Source organism: Pipistrellus kuhlii, unplaced genomic scaffold (assembly GCF_014108245.1).
Source record: "Pipistrellus kuhlii isolate mPipKuh1 unplaced genomic scaffold, mPipKuh1.p scaffold_m20_p_10, whole genome shotgun sequence".
NCBI classification, from domain to species: Eukaryota; Metazoa; Chordata; class Mammalia; order Chiroptera; family Vespertilionidae; genus Pipistrellus; species Pipistrellus kuhlii.
In genome coordinates this window covers 28,090,860-28,114,559 of record NW_023425405.1, presented here as the reverse complement: position 1 = coordinate 28,114,559, position 23,700 = coordinate 28,090,860, and the positions used below count along the sequence as shown (strand labels likewise).

At 38.2% G+C, this 23,700-nt stretch overlaps 1 protein-coding gene across 1 annotated transcript in view; it reads left to right on the top strand.

Annotated features, from left to right (window-relative positions):
- HDAC9 (histone deacetylase 9) overlaps positions 1 to 23,700 on the top strand; it is an 817,093-nt gene that overhangs the window by 631,172 nt on the left and 162,221 nt on the right. The window contains exon 18 of the mRNA XM_036429233.2: positions 631 to 738. Within this exon, the coding sequence (XP_036285126.2) occupies positions 631 to 738 (108 nt within the window). The remainder of the gene's footprint in view (positions 1 to 630; positions 739 to 23,700) is intronic.

Here is a 23,700-nt window from a genome sequence, read left to right as displayed (position 1 = left end):
TTAACCTTACACTTTGGAAAACAGATTGCCCCCTGCTTTTGAACGCTGAATATTTTAAGTGTGAGGACCACACACCTTCTGTTGGTTGGAGAACCTACTGTGGTTACTACTTCCTACTCACTGATTGCTATTGCTACCTGCCTAATAATTGTCTTTGGCTTTTGTAAACCTGCAGCCAGAAAGGTACTTGAGTTTTCCCCCTCTGGCACTTGCAAATCCGATTTTTATGTATAGCTAAGTGCTCTTAGCTTTTACTCTATCTACGACGGGGGCCTGGTTTCTAGCAGGCCTGTAACGACGCCAGATCTAGCCTATGTAATGCTGTTTGTAATGAGAAATCTAAACAGGGAATGGCAGTGAGGCATGGCAGGAATGTGTTTCCATTGGAGAAGTCAGTGCAGAGAGAAAATATAAGCAAAGCTGTGTCCAGAAGGCCTTTTCAGCTGGCCAAGACGGAAGACTAATGTTATTGTACATAGGCTGTTACTGTGCCAGCCCTTCCTCACGAATTTGCTTTCTTTCTCTCTCCCCTTCTCCCCACCCCCTCCCCCTCCCTTCCACTTTCATCTGCTCCTTCTCCTTCTCCTTCTCCCTCACTCCTTCTGTGGGCTTCGCGGACTGTTTGCTCAGGTGGACAGTGACACCATTTGGAATGAGCTGCACTCGTCCGGGGCTGCACGCATGGCTGTTGGCTGTGTCATCGAGCTGGCTTCCAAAGTGGCCTCAGGAGAGCTGAAGGTGAGGTCTGGGTTGCATTAAGTGTGGGAAATCCAGAGAAGAAGCTGAAACAGAGATGTTGTTGTTTGGGAATTGTGGGGAGTGTGGTGTGGTCGTAAAAGGAAAGGGGCAGAGGGAAGAGGGCAGGGAGATGGCCACTGAGGTGTGATAACAGCTAGTGAGTAGGTAGGGAGTAGCTGATCCAGCACCAAGGGCCTTCCTGTCCTCAGGGAAGCTCTGCGGTCAGGGCACACTGGTGTGTTTTTAAGAGCATAGAAATGGTGAGTAAAGCTGTGGCCCAGGTTAAAAATACCTCCTCTATACATATCTGTTCTGCCCTCCTGGGATTTTCTTTTGAAGTGATTTAAAAAATATGATTACTGAGTACCATGTATAAGCTCAGAATACCACCCAGAGAGAAGGGGGGATGGTGGAGAAAGGTAAATACCAGACGGGAAGGATTGGGAGGAAGAAGGAAATTGTTGATTAGAAGGGTAATGATCCAGAGTATGTTTTTCCATGAAAGAACTTCAAAAATGAGCTACGCTTTATTGTTCTTTTCTTTTTTATGGTCTCTTCTTTTCTACATCATATGAAAAGAACAATGTCCAAACCCTACTATTCCCAGTCTAAACAATTTATAAAAACCTGAGACCTGACGGACGTTGACATTTTATTTGGTATTTTAACAGTGCTATTTAAAGGTATGCTATGCATCTTGAATGCAGTTGCCCAGTAAACTTTGTTGCTTCTAACATGGCTTTTTAATACACTAGTTTACACACTTGGTAACGAAATCTGGGCTCTGATGGAATTGATATTTTTAGCAATTGTGGAGTTTAAGGGACATATATTGTGATCAACAACATAGGTACTGTGAACTTTGTTAATCTAAAATAAAGTCTCATTAGGATTATTTTTTTCTTCTTTAAAAAATTGAATTTAATGGGATGATATTGGTTAATGAAATTATATAGGTTTCAGGTTTTATAATTCTATAATTCATCATGTGTATATTGAGTGTTTACCAAGGATTATTTTTCTTTATGTCTAATGAATTATTATTCTATTTCACCTGACTATTCCACTTGTGATTAAAAATTAAGGTTAGGAATGCTTTAGAATGAATTATATCTCCCAGAAGTCTTTGCTCTAACTTTTTAGGAAGTCAGAATCTACAAAAATGTAATTGACAAAGTAGGCTGTATTAAAATCCATATATGCCTCCTGGGCAGTTGGCATAATTAGCATCAGGCCATTAATAGGGTACTTCCTACTCAGTCTTTACTTTTGGTGATGAGCTATTGAAAAGAGGAAAGGAGCTTGGCCTGTGTTGCTCAGTGGTTGAACATTGACCTATGAACCAGGAGGACATAGTGTGATTCCCCATCCTGTCACAAGTCTGAGGTTGCAGGCTTGGTCTCCTGTGGGAGGCATGTAGGAGACAGTCAGTCAATGATTCTCTCTCATCATTGATGTTTCTATCTCTCCTTCTCCCTTTCTCCTTGAAATATATATATGTCCTATATAATAAAAGCCTGTAATAAAAATGTCATCACAAGATGGCCACGTGCACAGAGGAGGCGGGGCCCAGTGGCCGCTCCACACTGTGAGGCCTGGGAGTCCCGCGGCTCTACATGGTGCAGAAGAGGCCATTTGGACATTTCGGCTGCCTCATGGGGAGGAGGCAGATCTTGGCAGAGGAGGCTAGTCGTGGCAGGGAAGGGCAGTTGGGGATGAGGGTCCCAGATTGGAGAGGGTGCAGGCCGGGTTGAGGACCCTCTACCCATGCACAAACTTCATGCACTGGGCCTCTAAAATATATATATATATATTTATATAAAAGGATTCAGCCATATGGAGAGGTTTATTGCCATCTCACAGGAGTACATTAGCAATAAATCTGTCTGCTGGAGTATGTTACTTGTAGCACTGGGATAAATTGACTTTTTAAAAGAATAGTATTTGAAAGTCTTATTTTCAAAAGCATTCAAATGACAGAAAACAGCCAAGCCACAGTGTTCGTTTTTAAACAACTGTGCTGGCATGGGTATATTTCATAGCAAAGAAAAATCATTATGTTAGCATTCACAATTTCTAATTGTTTTGATTTTGTGGAAATTTAATCGCTAATTCAGAAACATTCTTAAGTAGAAGGCCTACATATTCCACTCAAAATCATCCTCATAATTATTGGCTCACAGAATGCAGAGTTGCCAAATGTATGTATGAAGACTGTTGAACAAAAACCTAATTCTGCTTTTTAGGAGGTATTCATTTAAAATAGTCAACTGCAAATAAAGTGTCAACAACATATAGTATGGACATGCTGACCACCAGCTGTACTAACATTGACTATTTATGTTAAGAACAAGGAATCATACAAATGCTTCTCCCCGCCCCCTTCATTGAGAAAACAGGAAAAGAAAAGAATAAGACAAAGGAGCCAGCCTCAGAATAAAAAAATCTTAATCCAGGCTTGTCCACTTATATGCTGTGTCACTGGGGCAAATCACTAACTTCTCTGGGCCCCAGTTCTTGTGCAGTATGAACATGGCACAGCAGTCACTGTGGAAAGCAGTGTGTGGTGCTGACATACTGAGCTACTTGCAAGTGAAAAATGAGTCTGGTTCCCAGTTGTACTCACTGTGAGCATACCAAGTAATAGAATCTGAAAACTAATTTCAACTTACTTTGGTGAGTATCCCAGATTTTGCAGCTGGTTTATCTCTCTGATTGTTAAACCTAAACTGAAAGTCCAAGGTAGGCAGGATCATAACAAAGGCACCACTGCTGAAAGGCTAAGAGATTGAACCCCTTAGCCACTACTCATTTGGGAAGACCTATGGGAATGCCATTGGGAAAAGTAGCATTTGCAAGTGATTTGCTGCCACTGTGAAGACCTGAGGTATAGAGTTATGCTTAGGAACCCCAGCTAACCAAGCATGTTACTCAGGGTCTGCCTGTGCCAAACTCCATATGACCTGCTGTGTGGTCACTCTTGGCTGTGTAGTCGCTTCAGTCAGATCTAGGAAGAAGATATGGAAGCTTATTTGAGGACACATTGGTAAGTTATCCACTGATGAGAGAGATAAAAAGAAAACGTCAGGTTTCTTTTTTCATTTTCTGAATCTACGTTCAGTTTTCACATGTTCTATCACATTCTTCCAGAAAATCAACTTTATTAAACAACATTGGTATTTCATAATACTGTATTTTGTGAGACCGTACTAATTTTCCTTTTCTGGTAGGGGAACGTGCAGGAGGCAACCAACCAATGCTTCTCTCCCTCTCTCAAGTCAATTAAAAACACACTTATAGAGTGAGGATTAAAAACAAAACAAACTATAGCTTATTATCTTTTTTTTTTAAATGTTTAAATGGATATTGTGATGTCATGTTTCTAATAATAATACTGCTTTGCATTTAGTACCTCCCATAGGCTCAGCAGTTTGCATGTAATTTGCCAAAATATGGATCACCAATTGGATACTAGCTCAGAGACATCAAGTTACTATTTTAGATTCTGAATACAATTTAATAAGTGGCAAAGCCTGTAAACTTTTTTCATTCATCTGCTTCCTTTAAACTACTGTAGTACTAATTTCTTACAGAAGTAGCACAAATATATAAGGGAAAAAAGGGGGAAAGCAACCTCTTTCAAATGGTATAGATTTTCTCTTTTTTATTACTATTAAATACTTAATACATACAAAAAGATCAGAAGTTACATTAATAACTTTCAAAGCATAATAATAAAATAAATACTTTTGAGTTCTTCATCCAAATTAAGAAATACTACTTGACTAACACTATTAAAGTTCTTTCAGTATTTATTTCATTCCTATCTTTTTGACCCATGAGAAATCATTAATTTATTATATTTTTAAAAATCATTTCTTTCCCTTTCTTTAATAGTTTAACCATATGGTTGAGACCTTTATAAAACTGGAGTATCATTGAATATTATTTCTGAGATTTCTTTCCCCCCAGTTAGAATCATACTATGATGATTTATCCATATGTATTTACATAGCTCTAATTCATTCATTTTCATTGCTCTAAGATAGTCCCTAGTACACCGTAAGTTGTTTATTAATTTTTCTGTGAGCATTTTAGTTGTTTTCAGATTTTTGCTCTTTTGAACAATACTGCTATGAAAATTCTTAAATATACCTGCTGTTTCACTATGGCATAACTATTGAATAAACTGGCAACCATGCTTCTTGGCTAGAAATATAACATATGCCAGCAAATAATGCAAAGTCATAGAATTCAAACATCATTTTGCTATAATGGCATCAGCTAGAATGGCAGTTTAAACCTCTGAAAATTCTTTTTTATAAAACCCATGACAAAAGTGGCAAAAATTAGTAAGAATTAATTTTTTTTTTTAACTCTGGAAATTTATCAGTAGCTTGCAACAACTCAAGAGGCATCTATTCCAAAGATAACTAGCTGAATCTTCATTTAAAAAATAAGCTTTGTGGTGGTTTAATTCACCCTATTCTCATTTTACCCTTTCCCATCCCATCATAGTCTTAACAAATTGCCTGTGTTCTCACTGAACACCATTAACTTAGCGGTTTCCAAAGGGGGCGGGATGAGGATGGACCTGTTTCACAGCCTTGCTTGCAGAGAATTGTCATGTGGCCCTTGTCCTGCTTCCGTGCAGACCCCACTTGCAAGGCTGTCTTTATTTCACCTGATTTGGAGTCCATCAGACATGGAAAACCTTTTCTCCAGAAGTATTTTTTGAAAAAAAAAAAAAAAAAAGAAAGACATGCCGAAACCGGTTTGGCTCAGTGGATAGAGCGTCTGCCTGCAGACTGAGAGGTCCCAGGTTCGATTCCAGTAAAGGTCATATACCTTGGTTGCAGGCACATCCCAAGTAGGGGGTGTGCAAGAGGCAGCTGATTGATGTTTCTCTCTCATTGATGTTTCTAACTATCCCTCTCTCCCTTACTCTCTATAAAAATTCAATAAAAAAAATATGTATTTAAAACAAAGAAAAAAAAATAAAAGGCAATTAATTAACTTTTTGGCTGCTGGAAGTGGTGAATAGTAGGGGGGAAAAAACAGACTAACCAAAAGCTTCAAAAGAAAAACTTGGGAATGAGATATGCATAAGGGCTATGAAATGCCCCATTAGATTTTTAAGACTCTGGAAGATCACATGTATGACAAGGCCATGTTCACACAGACAAGTGAAGGCCCTAAGTTCTCATCTCAAACTGACTTTGAGGCTCTGCTCAAATAGGAAGTGAAGGCCAAGGTGGAGTTTTCAGCTAGATTGCCAATATTGAAAGTGAGTCCAACATATACACAAACGGCCCCTTGGAAATGCCTGTATTGATTGCAGGCATTTCAAGAAATATCTGCTCATTCATTAACTGACCACTAAATTACCCAAGCAAAGACTTCTCTGTGCCACACTCAACATGCAATGCAGACTTAATAGAATTAGTTCAGAAAAGTCAATAAACAAACAAAACAACAAAGAAAAACCCTGGGGAGGGGTGAGATTTTGATTTCCAAATTGCCAGGTTGTGTTGTTTAAAATGCCCAGATTTCAGCATAAAATCATGAGACATACAAAGAAACATGAATTCATGTGAAAAAAAATATATATAAAGCACTAATAAAAGTAACTACATAAGTAAATATAAATGATAGTATAATTGTATTTTTTGTTTGCAACCCTTTTTCTCTTCTCAGATTAAAATATAACTGAGTAAAACAATAATCATAAATCTCTGTTGATGGGTACACAGTGCATAAACGTAATTTTTAAGACAATAGCAGCATTAGGATCACATTAAGAATGGGGCTGTATAATAGCAAAACAGAGTTTTTGGATTCTATTGAAAATTGATTCATGTCTGAACTAGATTGTTAAAAGTTATGGTGTTAATTATAAATCCACTGAACAACTAATCAGAAAATAACTAAAAATATATATGAAAAGAAATGACAAGGAAATTAAAATGGTACACTGGGGAATACCTACTTAACTTAAAAGAAGGCAGAATGGAAAAATCAAGGAACAGCAAAAAAATTACACAGAAAAGAAAATTACCAAAGTCACTGTGCCAATTTCAAACCCCACAAGCAGCACATAAAAATTCCAATGCTATTAATTCTTGCCTGAGTTTATCATTTTTACATTTTAAAATGTTCACCAATCTTGTGGGTATAAAATGCCATCTTATAATGAACATCTGTTGTCAGATACAGGCCAATTAGATTTGTTATCTTCTACTTAAATATTTTATTAATATTCAATCACTATCTCAAGTTAAGCTTTTTGTATACCATCACCAGCCCTCCCCAACCTCTACTATTTGCCTAGTTCAGTGGTCAGCAAACTCATTAGTCAACAGAGCCAAATATCAACAGCACAATGATTGAAATTTCTTTTGACAGCCAAATTTTTTAAACTTAAACTTCTTCTAACGCCACTTCCTCAAAGTAGACTCTCCCAGGCCCAGGTCATGGTATTTTGTTGAAGAGCCACACTCAAGGGGCCAAAAAGCCGCATGTGGCTTGCCAGACGCAGTTTGCCCACCACAGGCCTAGTTCATTTACCATCCCTTTACTTGCATACTTTCTCTTTATTATTTCATATATGTTTCTTTTAAATAGCTCATGCCTTTTTTTCTTTTTTAAAAAATTGAGTTTTTTTTAAAAAAATGTATTGCAGTTCTACTGACTTATAATAGTCAACTTTTGTTAAGTTGACTATATATTTAAACCGAGGAGTTCAATTCATTTCTGTTTATTAGGATTGATAGTATACACAATTGTATTTCTATCATTTTTCATCTCATCCTATTTGTGTATCTTCCTTCCTTCACTCACCACTTGCTTTGTTTTCAATTGATTTTTTTTTCTCCTATGTTACTTCTAGTTTTTTTTTATGCATACATTATTTCAATTGTTTCAGTAATTACTTTAAAATTTTAATCTATTTAGTAAATCTGAAACTTAATCACTCTTTATTTCACTAACAATGTAAGATATTTAGAATGTTTTAAAGGCAGTTATCCTAACTGATATGGTATTATGACTCAGTATTTCAAAAAAAATGAAATCACTAATGAGACATTATTATATTGTTTTAAATCATCACTGTTTCTTTTATACCTGTCCACATTTTTCTTATTTTTTTCTTTATTGATTAAGGTTTTACAAATGTATCCATATCCTCCTATTGTCCTATCATCACCCCCACTCATGCCCTCACCCTCCTAGTGTCTGTGTCCATTAGTTAGGCTTATATGCATCCATACAAGTCCTTTGATTGATCTGTCCCCCTTCCCCTCCACCCTCCTTTACCTTCCCTCTGAGGTTTGATGGTCTGATCGACGCTTCCCTGCCTCTGGATCTGTTTTTGCTCATCAGTTTATGTTGTTCATTATATTCCACAAATGAGTGAGACCATGTGATATTTATTTTTCTCTGGCTGACTTATTTCACTTAGTATAATGCTCTCCAGGTCCATCCATGCTGTTGCAAATGGTAAGAGTTCCTTTTTACAGTAGCATAGTATTCCATTGTGTAGATATAGCACAGTTTTCTAATCCTGTGGTCGGCAAACTGCAGCTTGCGAGCCATGTGCAGCTCTTTGGTCCCTTGAGTGTGGTTCTTCCACAAAATACCACGGCCTGGTCGAGTCTATTTTGAAGAAGTGGTGTTAGAAGAAGTTTAAGTTTAAAAAATTTGGTTCTCAAAAGAAATGTCAATCGTTGTGCTGTTGTTATTTAGCTCTGTTAACTAATGAGTTTGCTGACCACTGGCCTAAGACAGCACAAATTTATTATTCTCAGTCCTGGAAATTGGCCCCCTCTGACACCTTGATTTTAGCCCAGTGAGTCAATTGCTGAGTCAGTTACTGGCAGAATTAATTTTCACATGGTTGGAGGACTAAGGTCTCCATTTTCTGGCTAGATGTCAGCTGCTTTCAGCTCCTATGGGTTCTTTATACTTGTGACCTACCTTATAGAGCCAGCAAGAGGCATAGAGCCCTTCTCCAGTTGTCATTTATTTCTGACAGTTTTCTGTCATTGCATCTCTGACTATATCTGGGCAGGTTTCTCAGCTTTAGGAATGCATATGATTTGAATGGGATCCCCTGTATAAAGCTGGGTGCCCTTTTTTTCTTCAAGATCTTTGATCTTAATAACATCTGCAAAATCTCTTTTGCCATTTAAATTATCATTCACTGGTTTTAGGGACATGGACATTTTTGGGGGGACTTCCTCTTACTACAGATAGATACTCAAAATTCAATGTAGATTCATCCTTTTAATATTCTTACTGTTTATGATAACTGTTTAGTCATCACTTGAGATTTTTCAGAATTAGATCATGTAACTGATTCTCTAATCAAGATGTAATGTACATTGAATAGATATTCAGATTTTCGAGGGATGATATGTTTTCACAAATTTCTATACTCAGCAACCACTATAATTTATAAAACAAGTTCACAGTGTTTGTATATATGTATGTGTTATGTGTTTGTGTATGGGGGTGGGAGAGAGAGAGAGAGAGAGAGAGAGAGAGAGAGAGAGAGAGAGAGAGCAAATGTGTGCATTTATCTAGGATCTAAAGATAATTAATAAAATATCTTTAATATTTGCCCACATATTTAATCTTTCTAGTCTTCTGTGTTCATGTGGGGGCAGACCCAGGCTTCCATCTGGCATAATTTCCTTTCAGTCGGAAGCATTTCCTTCCACATTCTTTGTATTGCAGCTCTACTGCCAACACATTCATCTTCAGTTTATAAGAAAATGTTTTTCTTTTTCTTTAATCTTTGAATGATAATTATCCTTTGGCATGGAATTCTATATTGGCCATTACTTCAAACTTTAGAGATATTTTCCCAGTGTTATCTTTTTTCCTTTTCTTTTTTAACTTTTTTTTTAATGAGAAATCAGCTGTCATTCTTATCATCAATCTCTTTATTTAATGATTTGGTGCATCTTTTCTTTCCCTGTCTTTAATACTTTTACAATTATTATTATTTTTTTTTTGAGCTTTGTGATTAGACATGGTTTTCTTTTTCTCTTGCTCGGAGTTCATTGGGTTTACTGTATCAGTGATTTGTTATTTCTGATAAAATTTGGAGAACTTTTAGCTAGTATTTTATTCTACTCCTTTCTCTATGCCTTCTGTTTCTCTGTACTTCTGTTTGGATAATTTCTCTTGCCCTATAATCAAGTTCATTATTTTTGTCTTCTGTTGCACCCAAGCTGCCATTAATCCCATTCAAATATTTATTTTTTTTTCATTTCACAGAGTGTACTCTTCACTTTTAATATTACTGATTAATTATTTTTTTTACAGCCTGCAGATTGCTTTTGAAATTCTCCTTCTTATCACTATTATATCTCTCTTCACCATCTTTTTCTACAGATTCTTTAAGATGTCTATCATAATTATTTAAAAAATAGAGGCCTGGTGCACAGACTTGTGCACTGGTGGAGTCCCTCAACCTGGCCTATGCCCTCTCACAATCCAGCACTGCTTGGGGGATTTCAGAGAGCCAGGCCAAGGGATTCCGCCAGTGAGGAATTTTGTGCAATGGTCCTCTAGTATGCAGATAAGATCTTTGGTTAATGTTTTCCTGCCCTCCTCCCACTCCCCTTCCCTCTGAGGTTCATCAGTTTGTTCCATGTTTTCATGCCTGTGGTTTCCGCTCCTGGATTGGATGTCTGCCCCCTGTTGGTCAGTGTGCATCATTGCTACCAGCAAGTTGGCCAGTTAGATGGTCGATTGGTTGCTTAGGCTTTTATATATATAGATCTTTAATAATTCTGAGTCAACTTGTATGTTTCTCTTATCTTATTTTTTACATTATTTTGCTACTTCGTATTCTTGTAATATTTGATTATATGCTAAGCATAGTATTTAAAAACAAATAGAGGCTATGAAGGGGTTCTTTTGGTTTGTGTGTTTTGTTTTAGTTCAATTCTTTCAATATTTCTTTGTGTCCAAAGTTCTTAAATCATTTAAATAAAAGCATGTTTCTTTTGGTTTATTTTGCATTATATTTTTACTATTGTAGAACTGAAGTTTTATACATGCCTTTTTCTTCTAAAGTACATGTGAATCTCTAAAACAAATCTGTTTTTGAGAAGATGTTGAAGGTCTATCCTATTCCCAGTTTTATCTCTCACACTCACTCATATGGAGCAAATGCCAGTGATTAGAAAGGGAGAACACTTTCTTATTACTTTATTTGATTATCCAACTTGAATGAAGGAGAGGACGAATATGTTACTTAATTACTGTCTGCACTGTCAATGGCTCCCCAAACATCAGGAAATGAGGAAACCTTGGCAGTTACATGCTTACTCTTATGGGAAACTCCCTTGTGCTTAACCTCACTTCCAAGTGCTCCAACTTTTTATGAAAACTTCCTTAATTAGTCCACTTATAGGATTATTTACACCTCACAACAATGACAGATATGCAAATACTTTGCAAGTCTCTGATTAAAAGGAGCCTGCCTATTACTCTGATAATTTGCTCAGAGATGGAGACCCTTTGGTTAGTTGGCCCACGATGATCATGCTGCGCAATCTGCTTCCCCTTAGTTTTATTCTGCCCCCCTGCTTTTCTGATGGCTAATATTTCACTTTCTAGTTTGTAGTTTTAAGTGCCTGCTCCATGGTAATTGGATCTACCTAGTCCAGCCTCTTTGTCTGGTTCTTGGCTCTGGGCTGTCCAGATTTCATTACTTGTATGTGGTTAAACTCATACTGACTAAGCAGTACTGCATCTGCCCTCAGAATCTGTCCACAGCTCTCTTCTCTCTAACCTTGCTGAGCTTTGCTCAGTCCCTGACACCTACTTTACACTTTTAGTCAAAGTCCTGATGATAGTTTTAAAATAACTTAAATGGGAAGGAATAATTCCTGAAATAAATTCCACTCTCAAATTTTACATTTACTTACAAGATTTTCTACTGCTGTGTTTTTTATATAATATTTGCAGTATAGAGCAAATCTACACCAATAAAAGAGTAAGATGCAAATTGACCGTACCTTTGCAATACTCACCAGCCAACCTGGAATGAGTATGCAAATTAACCCAATAAAAGATGGTGGGTTAATTTGCATAGGCACATGCCAAGCAGGTGAGGATGGGGCAGGAAGCTTGCGTCGTTGCCATGGCAACAACACAGTCTGGGCAGCTTGGGAAGGCAGAAAGGCGGCTCCAGGCCAGAGTGAAGAGGCGGCTCCAGCCCGAGCGAGAGTGGTGCCAGCAGCCAGGGTAAAGAAGGTCCATTCTTGCACGAATCTTCATGCATTGGGCCTCTAGTGTTACATAATAGTGAAAAATCTTCCAACTACTTTGTTTGTTTTTTATCTTTGATACTATTATATTGTTACCTGCTGGTTTATAATCTATAATGCAGGTTTTTCCCTGCTTTTTTTCTCCCCATCTTTACAAAAGTGTTTTGCCCTTTAAAAATATGTTTTTATTAGTTTTGGAGAAAGAGGAAGGTAGGGAATGAGAGAGACAAACATCTGTTGGTTGCCTCTTGTACATGCCCTGACTGGGGATTAAACTAACAACCTGGGTATGTGCTCTGATGGGGAATCCAGCTTGCCACATTATGATGCATGAGAAGATATGCCAACCAACTGAGCAATACTGGCCAAGGCAAGAGTTTTGCTTTTTGATACCAGTGTCTAAATTGTATATATCAAACACACTTGGAGAACATAGTATTCTATATCATTGTAATTTTACATGGCAGTAAATTTTGCATGCATGTGCACACACACACACACACACACACACAGCATGAAAAAAGGTTGATGAATTGATCTGGTGTTTTTTCTACATGATCTTGTTATGTACGTAATACTACATAATTTAATTCATTTGGTTAAAGTTTTATTCAGTTAGCTACTTTTTATTTATTTCAGAAAGGAAGAGAGAGAGGGAGAAAGAGAGAGAGGAGAGAAAGAGAGAGAGAAACATCAATGATTGGCTGCCTCCTGCACACCCCTCACTGGGGAGTCGAGCCTACAATCCGGGCATGGACCTGACCAGGAATCAAATCATGGCCTCTTGGTCCATAGGTCCATACTTAATCATTGAATCATGCCAGCCCAGCCAGTTGCCTACTTTTTACTAAATAGACCAATTTAATTGTTTGTAGCTATTTTTGTTATAGTGTAAGGTGATGGAGAATTAGAATTTAATGGAAGAATAAAATTACAACTATAGTAAGAATGGTATGGCCAAAGTTAAAACTTGTATACATAAAATTTTGAAATTTTGACAATAGTTATAGAATGTACATTGCTACTCTAAAGGTTTTTTGAAAGTTCATGTATCTAAATGCGTAAATGTATATACCAAAAGATACCAAGAAATTATCACTGATTAAATGCAAAACTGCTATAGTAATATGTGAGTATAATGACAACTGTGATCTTACCAAAGGACATTTATTGATACAGTCTTTCCCCCTCAGTAGCATCTGTGCTCAGGTCTTGGTCATTACTATTTTATTCCTATTATTATAATATCATAGTATAATTACCATTATTATAATGTCATGCTATTATTTTGTGTTATTATAGTCTTGGAAGACACTGATTATCTGTCTTAAAATGTTTTGTTTTTATTCTGGTTCTTAAAGAAAAAAAGCAAAAACTCTTTTGCCCTACTTTCTTGTTTTCAAAAAGTTTTCATACTAAGGCTCTTTTGTATGTGATGAAAAATACCTGATTTTTTTCGCTCATTGTGGTCCAAAAACCAGTCATGTTTTTAAAAGTTAAAAGAATTAAATTCTTGGGCATCTTTTCAACTGAAACCACTGGTTGATAAACTAAACAAATTGCTTTCAGTGGGTTATTGCTTTACCACGATCCACATCCTGATGTCTTTCCCCCCACCACACTCACAACAAACAAAAACTTCTTCATAGTTATTTCATTGTTATTATTTTCATTCAAGGCTCAACTTACATCATGAAATATAAGCACCATCACATGCCTTGTCTCCCTCCCACCAGGAGACTGGTTCTCCTTGAATGTGTATATTTCTATCTGGAGGCACATCTCTGCCAAGCTGTGGGCATTAGGGGCCACAGATGCCAGGCTTCCTAAGAACTGCTCTCCAGCACAGTCATCAAGCTCCATCCTTCTGGATTCTTCCGGAGGAAGGGCTGGCAGCTGTGCTTGTGCTTTGGGTTCCACCATTCAGTTAAACTGCTATTGCTGGGCTCCTGTTTTCCTGGCTCCCTTGCACTCACTCACAGAAACAAAATGGTATTCCCATATGTCCCTTATTCTTTTCTTGGCAGATCTCCCTGCTTCCTTTAACCTCCCAGATTCTAGGATGTGAGAAACAAACTTTCTTTGTGAAATGTTCCTCCCCTCAGTGGATGTAGATGAACAGCATTGGTTCTAAAGCAAACTGTCTATTTAGAAAGCCCCTTTTAAAGACTAAAGTTAACTGGTTTTAAGGAGTATATTAGTATATTTCAAAATATTATGCATCCCAGTGAATTGCAGTTTTGGAAGACCCAGAAGGCTTGAGTGTAAAATTTTACAAATGGTTCGGATATCTTGGGGTGATACTGAGTGTTCAAGTATTTTTCAGTACAGTATTTATATTCCTATTCAATTTCAGAGAATCCCAGACCTAGACTTTATATGAAATTAACAATAAACAGGGTATACAGCATTTCTTATAGACTTGTGAAACTGAGTGCAAGAGGATAAAGTCTAGTATTTGTCAGTTTTAGATCCCAAAGATGATATCATTTCATCCTCTCTTAAAGATTGACATGGTAGGGCAAACCAACTATTTATGATGTGTAGTAGACACAATGCACTTCTTTTATTTTTAAATAAGATTTTATTGCAACAAAATAAAGCTTAGAAATCCTGTGGGACTGTTTTTCATCACAGATATCAATGTAGCTGAAGAGGAGACTTCAGAATATGCCAAGGATCTGCAGTCGCTGTTTGATAGGAACTTTCAGTGGGAGCTGGCCCAGTCATCCCCTCTGGCCCACAGTTTCTCTTCCTGTGGTTTCAGTTACCTGTAGTCAACTGCAATAAAAAAATACTAAGTGAAAAATTCTGAACAGAAACAATTGATAAATGTTAAATTGTGCACAGTGGGAGTAAGGAGAAGACAGCTCACGCCCCCTGCTCTTTCTTGCATAGGGTGGGGACCATCCCTTTGGGCGGCATGCCAACGCAGTGCTCTCTCCTCACCTGTTAGTCACTTAGCCATCGGGGGTGTCAGGTTCACTGACCTGGCATCACAGAGATTTTGCTCACATGACCCATATTTTACTTAATAATGGCCTCAAAGTGCCAGAGTAGGGATGCTGGCAATTCGGATGTGACAAAGTGCCAGAGTAGGGATGCTGGCAATTCGGATGTGACAAAGATGCTTCCTTTAAGTGAAAAAGTGAGCACAGTACAATAAGATATTCTGAGGGAGAGAGAGAACATTCATGTAACTTTTTGTTACTACAGTATATTGCTATAATTATCCTATTTTTTAAATTATAGTGTTAATCTCTTACTGTGTTTAATTTATAAGTGGATTATAAACTATTTGAGGCCTGGTGCACAGAATTTGTGCACGGGGTGGGGAGAGGGAGGTTGTGCCCCTCAGCCCAACCTGTACCCTCGCCAATCTGGATCCCTCGAGGGATGTCCGACTGCCCGTTTAGGCCTTATTCCACCAAGATCGGGTCTAAACGGGTAGTTGGACATCCCTCTCATAATCCAGGACTGCTGGCTCCCAACTGCTCGCCTGCCTGCCTTCATGACTGCCCCTAATCGCTTCTGCCTGCCAGCCTGATCACCCCCTAACCACTCCCATGCCAGCCTGATTGATGTCTAACTGCTCCCTTGCCAGCCTGTTTGATGTCTAACAGCTCCCTCCCCAACTTCCCTCCTCTGCTGGCCTGGTCACCCCTAACTGCCCTCCCTTGCAGGGTTGATTGCCTCCAACTGCCCTTCCTTTCAGGCCTGGTCCCTCCCAACTGCCCTCCCTTGCAGGCCTGGTCCCTCCCAACTACCCTCCCCTGCTGGCCATCATGTGGTGGCCATCTTGTGTCCACATGGGGGCAGGATCTTTGATCACATGGGGGAAGCTATTGTGTGTTGGAGTGATGGGCAATCTGCATATTACTCTTTTCCTAGATAGGATAGAGGCCTAGTGCACAGGTGGGGGCCAGCTGGTTTGCCCTGAAGGGTGTCCCAGATCAAGGTGGGAGTTCCCTTGGGACTTGGGGAGGCCTGAGCAAGGGACCTGTAGTGGTTTGCAGGCCAGTCAAGGCCCCTGGTGAGCCAAGCAGAGTCCCTGATATCTGGAATTCATTTAACTTCTACAATTGAAATTTTGTAGCCTGGAGTGGAGCCAAGCCTACTGCTTGCTCAGTGGCCAGCAGCCATTTCTGTTTGGATTTGTTTACCTTCTATAATTGAAACTTTGTAGCCTTGAGTGGAGGCCTAGGCCAGCAAGGGCAGGCGGAAAGCTTGGCTTCCTACGTTGCCTGGGAAACCCAAGCCTCCCTCCTGCTCTCTGTGGCTCTAGCCATCTTTGTTGGGTTTATTTTCATACTCGCTCTGATTGGTTGTTGGGTGTGGCTTGTAGATGGTTAATTTGCATATTATTCTTTTATTAGGTAGGATGTCATAAGTATATTATCTTTCTATTATTATAACATCATTATAATTACTATTATAGAAAAACACAATATGCAGAGGGATTGGTACCATCTGCAGTTTCAAATTCCACTGGGGTCTTAGAACGTATCCCCATGGATAAGGGGGGGAGTACCTTATAAGGCATGTTGAACAAATGATTAGCTGAATCATATCCATAATGGTCAACTTTAGATAGCAGGTTATTTAATAGGTCATTTACAATGCTGCTATGCCAAGGCCATTCCTGAAAAGTAGAATTGGAGACAATTGTTGCACAGGCTCCTACAAGGTCAACAAGTTGGGAAAGCAAGGAGGAGTTGATATCTGTTTCTCTTTCTCTGTTCCTGAGTTGGTTTCTGATCATCTATATCCCCAATTCATTAGCAGAGTTGGGGGTGGGGAGGGCAGGGGAGTACCACTCACTCATCTTTTATTTATGATCTGACCTTAAAATTTTAATGTCCAGTGATATGAACAGGGACACAACAATTGCCACTGAATTATTTTCAGTTTTGTAAGCCAAAAGAATCTGATACCAAGATGATGAGTGTAACTGGCACCATTTGGAAGAGAAGCAAAGTTCAGTCAAGTGAACCATCATAGTCATTCCACAAGATGCTAGTTTTTCCATGCTATTCTTGGTTTTATACATATTTCATTGAGGAGTGATACTTTAGTACATTCAGAAATACTTTAGTTGGTAATACTTAGGCATTGGGAGGTAAATTACTTAGTTATAAATTAGCAGTGCACTAAATGAGAAATTTTAAAAACAGAATCAACTGGTCTGTCATGCTCAATTACTCTTTGGATTGTAGGAAGTTATATATAAAAAACATTTTCAACAGAGCAGATTTCTTTGTTTTTATTCTTGTAGCTTCCCAAGCTAGTATTACATTTTACAAATTAAGTTAAAAGTTAAAAGTTGGATCAATTACTGCTAACAAAGTAACACAATCACTTATCAGTTTATCACACAGACTTTCTATACTATGCAGTTATGCTTTCATAAAGAAAAAATCAATCAAAATTAGTAAGTGGCTATTGGTCCTACTGGATATTATAAGTAGTTTAAACTCTAGTTCATCAATTAATATTTTAATAGCTTATAAATAATCTTTGCTTTTCTCTTTCTGGATTCTGTATATATTGCTTGATTCTGTTGAACAATGTATACATGTTTTTCACTTTCTACATCTCTCTCAGTGGCAATTAGCCATAGTTATCATGATTTCTGAAACCTAAATTACTCTCTATAAGTTGGAATTAGTAATGCTCCTTATTATCCACTGACTACCCACTTGACCATTGGGATGTTAGAAAATATGCATTTCTGCTGTCCATGAGGCTATCCTAATGAATGCAACAACTAAAATATTAAGATTCTTTTCTACTTTTCTAATTTTCAGTTTCCATCAGTGTCATGACAATAAACAGAGTTTATGAAGAGGAATCTGAACTTTGGTCAGGTGGAGTAGAACAGTGAACGTTTGAAGTGCTTCTAGTGATGTGCTTACTGCCTATTCTTTACTTTCCTGGGGAGGGTTTGACTGTGGAATTCATAAATATATTTGACATTTTGGTAAAGTTGATTAGAAAATGAAAACGTCATCAGTTATGCAAATAGTCATATTAGTCTAGAATGACTGGACTCCTTTCCTTCTTGTTCAAATTCACCTTTTTTGTTGTTGTTAATCCTCACCCAAGGATATTTTCCCATTGATTTTTAGGAAGGGTGGAAGAGAGAGGGAAAGACAGAGAGAAACATTGATATGAGAGAAACACATCTTTTTGGTTGCCTCCTGAATGTGCTGCAACAGGGCCTAGACAGGGGAGGAGCCTGCAGTCAAGGTGCATGCCCTTGACTGGAATGGAATCCAGGACTCTTTTGTCCCCAAGCCGAAGCTCTATCCATTGAACCAAATCAACTAGGGCCAAATTCATTTTTACATGCAAAGTCCTACTCCCTTCCTTGGGTGTCACTTGGCTATATATGGGGAGGAGATAGTCTCTTGCATTAGCCCTTCGGACATCAGAAAACACATCCTTGTCTTGAAGAGGAGCATCCATAACACTAATGTAACCAACAACAACAAATAAGAAACTGAGCACACTCCGTACTTTAAACACTAATGTTTCTCTTAGTGATGGTATATCCTGCCAGAGCCCTGTGATTAGTGATGTTTGTGACTGAAGAGAATCTGAAACTTAAAAGATTTTTCATAGATTGAAATACTAAGATAAAAATTACATCATCATTAAATTGATATACATTCACAGAAAAGTACATTAGCATGCATTTGTTTAGCTTAACTGCTTGGTCTTCGTAACTTTGAAAAAATATAAAGCAGATTGCATGGAGTAAAGTAGAAAAAAATTAAAATTGTGTGAAATCATTTGGAGGTTTTTCTGATATGTTCACAAATTAAAGGAGGAAATATCCTACATACTCTAAAGTTTGAGAAAACTCTTTTTTACAAAAATAAATGATTATTAGCATTAGATGAGAAAGTAAGCTGAGCCACTGAATCCTTTATTATTATATATAAAGTTTTATATAGTTTGTGAGGCTAGTAGGTTATTAAATTATTTTAAAAGACAGAAAATTATATATTTAAAATGCTCATTCAAAAACACTCCTTGAATATTCTTGAGATAAGGACAATTTTGGTTAAAGTGATATCATATACAGTAAATCTTTGCACATGACATTAAAGGGTACAGAAAATTACAAAACAAATTCCTTGTCAAGAGTTCCAAAATCCAGTGTGAAAATCAGATAATTCCATAAAAAAAAAAAAAAATAACATCTTATTTTAAAGCATTTTCTACAATAGTTCATTGAATAAAATACCCCTTTAACTGTAAGGAATAAAATGTTTTATGTACAAGAAAGAAGATGCTAGGAAATTTAAGGGCAACCTCCCACAAAAAAAGCAGGCCTGCAAAAGCTGGGACCCTTGAGAAAAGGAAGGCAGCCAAGGTCAGAGCAAAGGAGTGGCCACAGGAAGAAGAGCCGCGTAGCATCTATTCACATCTATTTTATTCTTTACCGATCTCTGGCTGCGCGCCATGCACTATGCAAGTATAGATGATAAAACCCAGTCATAAAGCGGTAACCCCAGTGTGGGAAGTAGGGGTGTGGACATAAATCATACATCACAAATCACAATAATTGATAATAAAACAAATAAATTAATTTCAGTGACCAGTATATCATTATAAACTAAGACACATTCTCAGAAATACGGGTTGGCAAATCTTTAAGAGAATAAACAAAGGAACCTGCTTGGGACTTGCCTCGGCTCAGGGAAACCCTGGGCAAATTATGTTGGAATGGAAATGGGCAGATAAGGAGGTGTTCTCCAGGTAAAAGGAGGGCAGAGCTAAGTGTAGAACATTCTACATTGAGCTAGGCGCATGTGCAAAGGCTGGAGTGGAGAAAACAAACCGGATAGTGGTACAAGGTGCAGCTTAAGCGGACAGAAGCCAGGTTGTATAGTGCAGCCAGCCTTAAATGCTTGTTTTTATTAAATGCACCTGCTTCCGGTGCCAGCCAGTCTAGGATAGAATCTCAGCACTGTCACGTGCTGGTTATAAAATTTAAGCAAGTTCTTTAATCTTCCTATGACTGGATTGTCTCATTTATGAAATGAGGATAATATTATCTGCCCTCAGATGTTGTTAGGATTAAAGGAGTAAAAACATTAGAGCTTATTATTTATCACATTGTTATTTGCAAATATGATTGTTATGTATTATATATTACATGATAGCATTATAATACAGAAGTGGGCAAACGTAGGTTTACAGTTGTGAGTATAGAAAAACAGTTTATTTTTGTATATTATATTTTTTATACAAACAACAGTAAACCTACTTTTGCCATACCATGTATAATACTGTTATTTGTCATTTTGATTTCTTTTTAAATATATTTTTATTGGTTTTTTTACAGAGAAGAAGGGAAAGGGATATAGAGTTAGAAACATCCTGACTTCCTGGTTCATAGACCCATAAACAAGGTACATGCTCTTGACTGGAATTGAACCTGGGACTCTTCAGTCAGCAGGCTGACACTATCCACTGAGCCAAACAAGTTATGGCTATTTTGATTTTAAAAAAATATTTTTTATTGATTTCAGGGAGGAAGGGTAAGGGAGAGGTAGAAACATCAATGATGAGAGCAAATCATTGATTGGCTGCCTCCTGCACAATCCCCATTGGGGACTGAGCCTGAAACACAGGCATGTGCCCTGACCAGGAATCAAACTGTAACCTCCTGGTTCATAGGTTGACTCTCAACCACTTAGCCCTGCCAGCTGAGCTTGGTTTGTTTTTATTAAGAGGAGATACTTATATGTTTTTTACTCTGGTGGCAACAATCCAATCTAAGAAAACACTGATGGTACCAGAGAGAGAGGGGAAAACTGTAGGTGAGGTGTCCTTGAATAGGTCAGGGGGGGGGGGGCATTAAATACTCAGGGGAATTAATGGCTCTTAGGATCAGGGAATGGTTTATTGAATAAAACAATAACAAAGTAATACAATCACTTATCAGTTTATCACACAGACTTTCTATGCTATGCAGTTATGCTTTCAGAAAGAAGGGTAGATTTTATTATGGAAAGATGAGGAAATTTTATTCTAATTGCTTTTATTTTCTAAGTGGAATAAGAAGCCAAGTCATCACCATGGGGTAAAGATTGAGCAAGGGTTAATGGAGATTTGAAAAAGGAGAAGATAAAAATATTCTTCTGAAAGAAGAGTTAATTGACTACAAAATACAGTGTGATTTCTGGGTGTCCTGAAGAACCTGCTTGAGGTTTGTAATCATGAATTTAAAGGAAGACTGGCTATATTCCTTTTATATATATATATATGCTTACGTGCAGGAACAGAGCAGATGTGAGTTGCTCTTAATCAGTGTTGTAATTTTAACAGGGAAATATATTGAAGGAAAATGGGACAAAGCATGTTGTGGACTAGAGATTTGTGTCCACCCAAATTTATATGTTGAAGTCCCATTTGGAGATAGGGTCTGTATGAAAGTGATAAAGGTTGCATGAGGTCATAAGGATGGGACCCTAATCTGATAGGGTTGTTGTTTTTATAAGAAGAGTAAGAGACACCAGAGTGTCCTCCTACCTCCTACTTCTCCCTTTCCTTTTCCCTCTCCCTCTCCCAGTTTTGCAAGTGCATCAGAAGACAGGCCATGTGAGGGCTCCAAGGAAAAGGCAAACATCTGCAAACCAGGAAGAGTGCACTCAACAGAGACCGAACCCTGTTAGACCTCAATCTCGACTTCCAGTCTCCAGAGCTAGAGAAATAAATGTATTTATTTATGACACCCAGCCTGTGGTATCTCACTATGTAGCCAGAGCAGACTGTGAAAGACTAGAGGTGTATGTTGGAGGGTAAAAGGGAGAGAGTGTCTGAAAGTACATATAAGGAAGTGAATATACTAGACCCTGAAGTCCAGAGAGGAGGGAAGTGAACATGGTGGTGGGTAAATGACAAATCAAGTTAAGTAAGATCATTTGATTGGAAGTCTCAAGGAACTTGAGGCATTAGATGGAAAATAGGATAGTAGGAAAGATAGATGTTTGAGATTGAATTATGGGGGAGTTGTTTTACAGGTAATGGTAAGGTCAAGGAATATGACTATAAACAGAAGATAAATTTATTGAAGGTGAGAAGTCAGAGAACTGAGAAAACAAGGTATTGAATGAAGTGTCTGTGTGGACATTAAAATCACTAAGAGTAAATACTGGCAGCTGATGGAGAGAAAGACAGAAATTCAGAAGGCAAAATATTCAAGGGGTGGATACAGATATAAGTACATATAATAGATATGAGTGGCATTTGGAAGCAAAATCGATAGGAATTGGTCAAGAATTAAAATGAGATGGAGGAAGGCCAGGGAGAGGAGCCATTAAGAATAACTCAGGATAACAAGTTCCTGATTTCAGAGAGTGGATGAATCATGGTAACATTGGTAAGTTAGAGAAGGCTGGGAAAAGATATGTTGAATTTGAAGTGATTTTGGAATATCCAACTACAAATATTGACTACATGGGCTGATATTTTGGTCTGGTGCTCAGTGGAGTATTCATCCCGGAAATAAATATCTGTGAAGTATCTGGTGATAGGTGGTAATTGAATACATGAGAGTGGTGGCATTGCCTAGGAAGTAAGGGTAGAAAGAAAGGAGACGTCCAAGATGATGTATTGAATAACATCAGTATTTAATGAACAGGCTGAGGAGTGTGAGCCTTCAAGGGAGACTGGTTAGGAAGGAAAAAGAGACATAAGGAAAGTAGGAGAATATGTAGCCATAGAAACCAAGAGAAGAGTGTTTAATATGGAAGGTGTAGCTAACATATATGTTGAAAGTTAATGAGGAGCCAAATAGGCTGAGACCATAAAAATGTCATTGGATTTGGAAACATGGAGACCATAGGAGAAAGTAGAGATTGGTGACTAAGGCAGAGGAGAAGAAAAGGAGAAATGAATAAGCAAGGTAGACCATCCTTTGAAGAATTTTGGTTGCAAAAGGGGATGAAAAGAATGGTCCTTGGAGGGATCCATGGGGCTAAGGATGAATATATTTGTAGTATCTTTGTTAATATGTAATTTTATTTTCAAGATGGCAAAAACTTAAGCATATTTAAATCTTAATAAAATAAATATAATTGGGAACTTAACATAAATTATAGTGGAAAATTAGGAGGGGATGGATTCCTAACTGCAGGTGATGAGGTAGATACTAGTATAACAGGTGGTAAAGGGAGCAGGCTGACCCAGAGCGCCATCTGCCATCTTATTGGGTTGTCTTCTCTCTTCCTGGGTGATCTACATAATCCTTTATACAAAAGAGGATTATGGGGAGATGGGGGTGCAGTGGGGCTTATGCTCTCAGAGCCCTGAGGAACAAGGAGAAAAGCAGCTCCACCTGCTGCAGGCAGGTGTGTGAGGTATCAGAGAGGGAGGAGCTACCACTTGAGCAGGTAGATTACAGGAGAAGCAGCCTTGCCAGGTGCAGGGGTCTTCAAACTATGGCCCGCGGGCCACATGCGGCCTGCAGAGGAGTCTGATCCTGCCCGCCAGGTTTTTTGGGCAGTGAGCGCAGCCGAGGTGTTACAGTAGGAATTAGTAGTTCATATAGTCCGGCCCTCCAGCTCTCCGAGGGACCGTGATCTGGCCCCCACTTTAAAAAGTTTGAGGACGCCTGTAAGGGGGTATTCAGAAAAGACATAGAAAAGGCAGGGTTTAG